Source organism: Pristiophorus japonicus, chromosome 19 (assembly GCF_044704955.1).
Source record: "Pristiophorus japonicus isolate sPriJap1 chromosome 19, sPriJap1.hap1, whole genome shotgun sequence".
Lineage (NCBI taxonomy): Eukaryota > Metazoa > Chordata > Chondrichthyes > Pristiophoridae > Pristiophorus > Pristiophorus japonicus.
In genome coordinates this window covers 6528426-6538979 of record NC_091995.1, presented here as the reverse complement: position 1 = coordinate 6538979, position 10554 = coordinate 6528426, and the positions used below count along the sequence as shown (strand labels likewise).

The 10554-nt window shown below is 47.6% G+C and overlaps 1 protein-coding gene across 1 annotated transcript in view; it reads right to left on the bottom strand.

Moving 5' to 3' along the window:
• LOC139230643 (tenascin-X-like) overlaps nucleotides 1-10554 on the bottom strand; it is a 293996-nt gene that overhangs the window by 40158 nt on the left and 243284 nt on the right. Inside the window, exons 45-47 of the mRNA XM_070862456.1 lie at nucleotides 6143-6442; nucleotides 5037-5327; nucleotides 1325-1615 (exon numbers count right to left, since the gene is read on the bottom strand). Coding sequence (XP_070718557.1) covers nucleotides 1325-1615; nucleotides 5037-5327; nucleotides 6143-6442 — 882 coding nt within the window. The remainder of the gene's footprint in view (nucleotides 1-1324; nucleotides 1616-5036; nucleotides 5328-6142; nucleotides 6443-10554) is intronic.

Here is a 10554-nt window from a genome sequence, read left to right as displayed (position 1 = left end):
AAGATAAATGAAGAGCTTTACAATTGAAAGATTTATATAGCGCCTTTCACAACCGCCGGTCATCCCAAAGTGCTTTACAGCCAATGAAGTACTTTTGGAGTACTGCTGTAATGTAGGAAACGCGGCAGCCAATTTGAGCACGGCAAGCTCCCACAGCAGTATGATAATGACCACATCATCTGTTTCTTGTCATGTTAATGGATGGATAAATATTGACCCCAGGACACCTGGAATAACCCCACCCCCATGCCATGGGATCTTTTAAGAACGTAAGAAATAGGAGCAGGAGTAGGTCGCCTGGCCTCTCGAGCCTGCTCCGCCATTTAATAAGATCCTGGCTGATCTGATCATGGACTCAGCTCCACTTCCCCGCCCGCTCCCCATAACCCTTTATTCCCTTATCGCTCAAAGAATCTGTCTATCTCCGCCTTAAATATATTCAATGACCCAGCCTCCACAGCTCTCTGGGGCAGAGAATTCCACAGATTTACAACCCTCTGAGAGAAGAAATTTCTCCTCATCTCTGTTTTAAATGGGCGGCCCCTTATTCTAAGACTATGCCCCCTAGTTCTAGATTCCCCCACGAGGGGAAACATCCTCTCTGCATCTACCTTGTCAAGCTCTCTCAGAAGCTTACATGTTTCAATAAGATCACCTCTCAGTCTTCTAAACTTCAACGTGTATAGGCCCAACCTGCTCAACCTTTCTTCAGAAGACAACCCCTTCATCTCAGGAATCAACCTCGTAAACCTTCTCTGAACAGCTTCCAATGCAAGTATATCCTTCCTTAAATACAGAGACCAAAACTGTACGCAGTACTCCAGGTGTGGCCTCACCAATATCCTGTACAGTTGTAGCAGGACTTGCAATAAAGGCCAACATTCCATTTGCCTTCCTGATCACTTGCTGTACCTGCATACTCACTTTTTGTGTTTCATGCACAAGGACCCCCAGGGCCCTCTGTACTGCAGGATTCAGTAATCTCTCTCCATTTAAATAATAATTAGCTTGTTTCTTCTTCCTACCAAAGTGGATAACCTCACATTTTCCCACATTATACTTTTACATCCACCTGAGGGGGCAGACGGGGCCTCGGTTTAACGTCTCACCCGAAAGTCGGCACCTCCTCAGCACTGCACTGGAGTGTAAGCCTGGAATTTTGTGCTCAAGGCCGTGGAGTGGGACTTGAACCCACGACCTTCTGACTCAGAGGCGAGGGTGCTGTCCACTGAGCCAGGTCTGACGCCGTGATTGCAAGAGAAGTAGACAACATAGGCAGTACAGCCCTGGGAACAAAGTGCGAGCTACGAGGCCCGGTTAGTACCTGTGCGAGCCACAATGAAGACAGGCTCTGTCTGCTGACCATCCAACATGCCGTAGAGAGAGATGTGGTACTCGGTGTTGGGTTTGAGGCCGGCGATGGGGATGTTTCGAAGGTTACCAGCCACCGTGACCTCCTTGGGCCCCAGCCGGCCCTGCGCGTCTCTGTACTGCACCAGGAAAGAGTCGAAGGCCCCTTCCTCCACTATCCACGAGAGTTTGAGGCTGTCTTGTCCAACGTCCGAAGCCGAGAGCCTTCCCAGCGTACTGACTGAGGCTTTACGGACAGGAACCGCTGAGGGAGGGTTAAACACACGGTTAATGGCTGGGGAAACAGGCAAGGAGGGGGAAAGACGGAGGAATAAACATCAGAAATAGGAGCACGAGTCGGCCACCGGGGCAACCCCATCTCCGGTCTCCAGGTCACGCTTCAGAATCATCATTTTCCCATCCCAATCCCACACCTCTCTACCCCCTGGTAAGTGAGGAAATCATCTCACTCCCTGTAGGATTTCAAGGTCCTTGTCCCAATACCTCGCTCTGGGATATCTATATAAATCCCTCAATGAGATTCCAGCCTGTAACTCACTCCTGGGTATCTGTTATTCTACATATAAACCCCCCACACCCCTCGATTAGATTCCAGCCTGTAACTCACTCCCGGGTATCTGTTATTCTATATATAAACCCCCCACACCCCTCGATTAGATTCCAGCCTGTAACTCACTCCCGGGTATCTGTTATTCTACATATAAACCCCCCGAACCCCTCGATTAGATTCCAGCCTGTAACTCACTCCCGGGTATCTGTTATTCTATATATAAACCCCCCACACCCCTCGATTAGATTCCAGCCTGTAACTCACTCCCGGGTATCTGTTATTCTATATATAAACCCCCTATAGCCCTCGATTAGATTCCAGCCTGTAACTCACTCCTGGGTATCTGTTATTCTACATATAAACCCCCCACACCCCTCGATTAGATTCCAGCCTGTAACTCACTCCCGGGTATCTGTCATTCTATATATAAACCCCCCACACCTCTCGATTAGATTCCAGCCTGTAACTCACTCCCGGGTATCTGTCATTCTATATATAAACCCCCCACACCTCTCGATTAGATTCCAGCCTGTAACTCACTCCCGGGTATCTGTCATTCTATATATAAACCCCCCACACCCCTCGATTAGATTCCAGCCTGTAACTCACTCCCGGGTGTCTGTCATTCTATATATAAACCCCCCGAACCCCTCGATTAGGTTCCAGCCTGTAACTCACTCCCGGGTATCTGTTATTCTACATATAAACCCCCCACACCCCTCGATTAGATTCCAGCCTGTAACTCACTCCCGGGTATCTGTCATTCTATATATAAAACCCCCACCTCCCTCGATTAGATTCCAGCCTGTAACTCACTCCCGGGTATCTGTTATTCTATATATAAACACCCCACACCCCTGGATTAGATTCCAGCCTGTAACTCACTCCCGGGTATCTGTTATTCTACATATAAACCCCCCATACCCCTCGATTAGATTCCAGCCTGTAACTCACTCCCGGGTATCTGTTATTCTACATATAAACCCCCCACACCCCTCGATTAGATTCCAGCCTGTAACTCACTCCCGGGTATCTGTTATTCTATATATAAACCCCCCACACCCCTGGATTAGATTCCAGCCTGTAACTCACTCCCGGGTATCTGTTATTCTACATATAAACCCCCCATACCCCTCGATTAGATTCCAGCCTGTAACTCACTCCCGGGTATCTGTTATTCTATATATAAACCCCCCACACCCCTCGATTAGATTCCAGCCTGTAACTCACTCCCGGGTATCTGTCATTCTATGTATAAACCCCCCGAACCCCTCGATTAGATTCCAGCCTGTAACTCACTCCCGGGTATCTGTTATTCTACATATAAACCCCCCACACCCCTCGATTAGATTCCAGCCTGTAACTCACTCCCAGGTATCTGTTATTCTACATATAAACCCCCCACACCCCTCGAATGGATTCCAGCCTGTAACTCACTCCCGGGTATCTGTTATTCTATATATAAACCCCCCACACCCCTGGATTAGATTCCAGCCTGTAACTCACTCCCGGGTATCTGTTATTCTACATATAAACCCCCCGAACCCCTCGATTAGATTCCAGCCTGTAACTCACTCCCGGGTATCTGTTATTCTACATATAAACCCCCCGAGCCCCTCGATTAAATTCCAGCCTGTAACTCACTCCCGGGTATCTGTTATTCTATATATAAACCCTCCACACCCCTCGATTAGATTCCAGTCTGTAACTCACTGCCGGGTATCTGTTATTCTGTATATAAACCCCCCGAACCCCTCGATTAGATCACAGCCTGTAACTCACTCCCGGGTATCTGTTATTCTATATATAAACCCCCCCGAACCCCTCGATTAGATTCCAGCCTGTAACTCACTCCCGGGTATCTGTCATTCTATATATAAACCCCCCACACCTCTCGATTAGATTCCAGCCTGTAACTCACTCCCGGGTATCTGTTATTCTATATATAAACCCCCCGAACCCCTCGATTAGATTCCAGCCTGTAACTCACTCCCGGGTATCTGTTATTCTATATATAAACCCTCCACACCCCTCGATTAGATTCCAGCCTGTAAATCACTCCCGGGTATCTGTCATTCTATATATAAACCCCCACACCTCTCGATTAGATTTCAGCCTGTAACTCACTCCCGGGTATCTGTTATTCTATATATAAACCCTCCACACCCCTCGATTAGATTCCAGCCTGTAACTCACTCCCGGGTATCTCTCATTCTATATATAAACCCCCCACACCTCTCGATTAGATTTCAGCCTGTAACTCACTCCCGGGTATCTGTTATTCTATATATAAACCCCCCACACCTCTCGATTAGATTCCAGCCTGTAACTCACTCCCGGGTATGTGTTATTCTATACATAAACCCCCCACACCCCTCGATTAGATTCCAGCCTGTAACTCACTCCCGGGTATGTGTTATTCTATATATAAACCCCCCACACCCCTCGATTAGATTCCAGCCTGTAACTCACTCCCGGGTATCTGTCTCCACACTAATGGCGTTATACAATCCTGCGACTTAAAGCTGTACACACACGGGAGATTTTCCTGTGAAGCGAATATCACAAGGAAGAGGATCAAATGGCTGCAGAAATGACTTTATTGTCGCTTGTCCTCAATCGGAGGGGAATCGGGGACATTCCTGGAAATAAAACCCGTAGTTCAGTATCCTCCATGCAAACTTGCACCTGCCAGGACTGCAATGGTAATGGTGGCTTCTACACTCAGGAGGTGAAATTCTGGCTTCTAATCCTAGAAGGGGGAAAGAACGGCACATAAAGCCATCCAGAAAAGGCAGCTTCATTTGACTTTTATCTGACTTTACGCCCCCTTATAACCAGATACGTATGCAGCACCTTATGCAGTAACTAAAGCATAACTTAAAACATTCAGAACTAGGCCCGAAAGCCTACTCGTGGAGCCTGCTGCCTCACTTTGGAAAAACAAAATGGCGGCGATTTCCATAGCGACCGGAGTGATTTGAGAAAAGAGGGAAAAAAAAATTGAAGAAATATTTTCTTGCTCCCATCTGCAGACGCTGAGGAAAGAGAGATGGAGAGTGAAAATATTTCCTGAGGAGAAAAACGAGTTGATCCATTCCTGGATCGCAAATACCTGTGATGGTTAAGAGAGCCACCAATGGCCTGGAGAGTTGGCCACCAGATACCCCATAAAGGTAAATGGTATAGTTGGTTGTCGGCCTGAGGCCTGTGATGTAGGCTGATCGACTGTCACCATGCACCGTGATGTTCTGCACAACCTCAGAACCCTGAGCTCTGTACTGTATCAGGAAGGAGTCAAAGACACGCTCAGTTATCCAGGAGAGCTGGAGGGAGTCAGCTGTGATGTTAGAGAATGAAAGGCTCCCAAATGTGCCCGGTGTTACTCCTGCTTTGACTGTGGAAGCTAAAAGGAAGAAGAAGAAGAAATATACACAAAACTTTACTGAGGGGAAACTGCCGCTGCTCGACTGCAAGAGGAAGCGCTTCCTTAAAGTTTCAGCTCCCCAACGGACCACAATGCCTTGTGTTGACCAGACAACTTGCCAGTAAGTGACTCCGATTGTCAGTGTGTCACAATCATGGAATCGTACGTCACAGAAAGAGGCCATTTGGCCCATCGTGCCTGTACCGGCTCTTTGAAAGTCCCAAGAATTAGCCCCCTGTCCTTTCCCCTTAGCCCTTCAACTATTTATCCAAATCCCTTTTCAAAGTTACTATTGAATCTGCTTCCACTGCCCTTTCAGGCCGTGCATTCCAGATCACCAGTACTCGCTGTAACAGCATAAAATAAATTCTCTTAATTTCTTCCTCTGGTTCTTTTGCCAATTATATAGAATGTGTCCTCTGATTACCGACACTCCTGTCGGTGGAACCAGTTTCTCTTTAATTACTCGATCATGATTTTGAACACCTCGATTAAGTTCCCCCCATGACCTATTCTGCTCTCAGGAAAACAACCTTTCACTCTTTAAGGAGCACAACCAACTCGAGAGCTTTAAAAATCATTTCTTCCTTCAAGGCATCCACACTACAGAAACAGACAACATTTGAGTTTTCGGGTAAATGGACATGGAGAGTGGGTATCATTCCAAGATGGCGAACAGTGGTTGCCATAGCAGCACTGAAGCTTCCGGGAACATACAAGGTGATAATTCTCTTGGTACAAGATGGCAAAAGGCTAAAATAATTTCCCTGAGGAAAGTTGCTGGCGAAGAATACCTGCAGTGGTTATTATAGTGGTTAATGGCCTTGTTTGTCTGCTGCCGGAGACCCCATAGAGAGAAACCAGATACTTGGTACCAGGCCTCAGGCCTTTGATGAAGGACGATTGACGGTCCCCAGGTATGGTCAAGTTCTGCGCCTCTTCGGAACCCTCGACTCTGTACTGGATGAGAAAGGAGTCAAACCCGCTCTCGGCCGCCCAAAATATTTGGAAGGAGTCCTGCGTGACATTATTCCCCGAAAGTCGGATTAGTTTGCTCAGCCGACTCGGTTTTATGCCGTTGGTATCTACGGAAACTGGAAAAAAAAAGGAGAAAAACCCGGCTTAAAGACCGTGTTGTGGGCAATCACCCCTCGCTGTAAATTGGCCAAAGTCATAACTGGAACCTTATTTTTTTGTTGTTGAAGTATTGGGTTAAATATCCACAGCTTCCTAAAGATGGGTGAGGGTGTGTAAAACTATGGTCACAGCAAGCAGATGAAAAAACTCAGTCCAGGTGGGTGACCAATATATACCACAGACTTTGTATACCACAGTCACAGTGACACTATCTCAGAGGTCCCTCCGCACCGAGTTTCTGTGTGAAGAAGAACCAATTGGAAACCGAATAACTTTAGGTTCAGAGGTAGAAATGTTGCACTGATTCCCCGAGGGGGAGGGAATAGGGATCATTGCTCACTGAAGTCAGGGTTTAAGGCGCACTGTAGTTGAACTGACCTATATACACCATGTATTACGGTAGAGAAGCCCCCAGGACATTGTACGCTTCATGTATTCCGGTAGATAAGATATGTGGACTATATACACTGTATATTATGGCACATTAGATCAACAGAGCTATATACACTGTATATTATGGCACAAGATCCACAACGCTATATACACTGTATATTATGGTAAGATTCATCGAGTTATACACTGTATAATATGGTACAAGGCTGCAGCACTATATATACTGTATATTACGGTACAGAGCATTATACAGGAGGAGCAGCAGGTCCACAGAGCTATATACACTGTATATTATGGCACAATGCCACAGAGCTTTATACACTGTATATTATGGTACACAATCCACAGCGCTATATACACTGTATATTATGGTACAAAACCATAGCACTATATGCACTGTATATTATGGTACAAGACCCACAGCATTATATACACTGTATATTATGGTACAAGATCCACAGCACTATATACACTGTATATTACGGTACAAGATCCACAGCATTATATATACTGTATATTACGGTACAAGATGACAGCGTTATATACACTATATATTACGGCACAAAGCATTGTATAGGAGCAGGTCCACAGCACTATATACACTGTATATTATGGTACAAAGCCATACACAGGAGAAGCAGCAGGTCAACAGCGCTATATACACTGTATATTATGGTACAGAACTATATACAGAAGGTGCAGGTCTGCTGAGGTATATACACTGTATATTATGGTACAGAGTCATATACAGGAGGTGCAGGTCTGCAGAGGTATATACACTGCATATTATGGTACAGAGCCATATACAGGAGGTGCAGGTCCGCCGAGGTATATACACTGTATATTAGGATACAGAGCCACACACAGGAGCAAATCCACAGCGCTATATACACTGTATATTATGGTACAAAGCCACACACAGGAGCAGATCCACAGCGCTGTATACACTGTATATTATGGTACAGAGCCATATGCAGGAGGTACAGGTTTGCAGAGGTATATACACTGTATATTATGGTACAGAGCCACACACAGGAGCAGATCCACAGCGCTATATACACTGTATATTATGGTACAGAGCCACACACAGGAGCAGATCCACAGCGCTATATACACTGTATATTACGGTACAGAGCTATATACAGGAGGTGCAAGTTCATAGCGGTATATACACTGTATATTATGGTGCCGAACCAGACACAGGATTGGTCTGCAGTGTTATATACACTGTATGTTATGGTGCTGAGCATTATACAGGAGCAGATCCACAGCGCTATATACACTGTATGTTATGGTGCCGAGCATTATACAGGAGCAGATCCACAGCGCTATATACACTGTATGTTATGGTGCTGAGCATTATACAGGAGCAGATCCACAGTGTTATATACACTGTATGTTATGGTGCCGAGCATTATACAGGAGCAGATCCACAGCGCTATATACACTGTATGTTATGGTGCTGAGCAGACACAGGAGCAGATCCACAGAAGAAGTCAGCGAGAGTGAATTGTGAATCGTACTGCACTCAGTCGAGCACCATTCACAGTGTAGTCTGGGAGGGAGTGTAATCGAGGGAGGGAGAGCGATCCTGTAAACACACTCAGACAGAGAGGGCACAAGTTGTAAATCTACACTAAACTGACCGGTCAGTTAGTGCAGCTAAACACGGCCCACCTGCTGTTTCAGGGAATGTAGAGGCTACCAGATACACGTGCAACAAGAGAGGCGGCAGAGCAGCTCCGGCAGGATCACAGAGCACGGGCCGCAGGGCACTGAGGCAAAATGGTGCCACAAACCATTTATGCCAAGGGGATAAGATAGAGTAAGCATTGGCAGAGCAGAAAGCGACAGTCTGAGGCGAACACTGTGCTCTGGGCCTTGGTCAAGAACAATCAGCCATCGACCTGACTGGGAAACATGGGGGGTGGGAGGGGCGAAACTCCCCCCGGCTGGAAACGGGTCACACCTACCGTTGTTGGTGTGTTTTACCCGTCGCAATGGGTGCAGCCTATCTGGCGAAATTCAGCTCTTTGTCTTTCCTTTCCAGCGGGGCGGAAGTCGGTCATCGTGGAGGGGGAGGGGGCGGGCAAAGTGTCCGCCGCTGTCACTCATCAGCGTCGGGCTGGTGACATCATCGCGCTGGCGCGTCACAATGTCTCTCCCCTTCAGTTAAAGGGGAGGGCCGCTGCGAGCTCCGCGATTCTTTACCTTCGGCCGACTGGGCCGCCAGGGATGGTTTCGGCCGGGCCAGTGGCCTGGCACCCAAGAGGGGCTACTCGGCTGCCTGTGGGCGGCCTGGCCGAACCCGGGGGGGGGGGCCAACAAAAACCAAAAAGATGGCGGGCGCGGCAGTGCGCCCTCCCCTTTAATGGCGGCCGCGCCGCCATTTTACACACGTTGTACACTCAGCGCAGCGACAGGAATTTACTGCTGGAAGATTTTCCACGCCGAATTTTGCTCGCGGGGCGAGAGATCGCGGGGCGCGCTTTGATGACACACTTGGGAGGGTTCGGCAGCAGCGGGGGCGGGCGTGGGGAGCGACGGAAAAAACCCACCGGGGGGCGTGGGGGGGGGGATTCCGCGAGCGGCGGCCATTCGACAGAAAATCAACGGCCTTTAACACCGCTGCTGTGGCCTTGTCGGGAGGCTGAATTTCGGCCCCGGGGCGGGGTTAGAACGCAGCCTCGCATTCTTCCTGATCACAAACAAAGTGGGAAACCATGGGGATTCAAGGGAGGTCAAGGAATGGGATTGGGAGAGATCGCAAGGAATGGGAAGGAATCATTTCCCGGTTGACGGTGAAACTATACATTTATCGACAGGATACCAATATATAAAGCAGAGAGAGAGACATCCCATAAACAAACTCCTCTGAGCGAGAGAGAGAGAGAGACATCCCATAAACAAACTCCTCTGAGCGAGATAGAGAGAGAGAGAGAGAGAGACATCCCATAAACAAACTCCTCTGAGCGAGATAGAGAGAGAGAGAGAGAGACATCCCATAAACAAACTCCTCTGAGCGAGAGAGAGAGAGAGAGAGAGACATCCCATAAACAAACTCCTCTGAGCGAGAGAGAGAGAGAGAGAGAGAGAGACATCCCATAAACAAACTCCTCTGAGCGAGAGAGAGAGAGAGAGAGAGACATCCCATAAACAAACTCCTCTGAGCGAGAGACAGAGAGAGACATCCCATAAACAAACTCCTCTGAGCGAGATAGAGAGAGAGAGAGAGAGAGAGACATCCCATAAACAAACTCCTCTGAGCGAGATAGAGAGAGAGAGAGAGAGAGAGACATCCCATAAACAAACTCCTCTGAGCGAGATAGAGAGAGAGAGAGAGAGACATCCCATAAACAAACTCCTCTGAGCGAGATAGAGAGAGAGAGAGAGAGACATCCCATAAACAAACTCCTCTGAGCGATAGAGAGAGAGAGAGAGAGACATCCCATAAACAAACTCCTCTGAGCGAGAGAGAGAGAGCGAGAGACATCCCATAAACAAACTCCTCTGAGCGAGATAGAGAGAGAGAGAGAGAGAGAGACATCCCATAAACAAACTCCTCTGAGCGAGAGAGAGAGAGAGAGAGAGAGACATCCCATAAACAAACTCCTCTGAGAGAAAGAGAGAGAGAGACATCCCATAAACAAACTCCTCTGAGCGAGAGAGTGAGAGA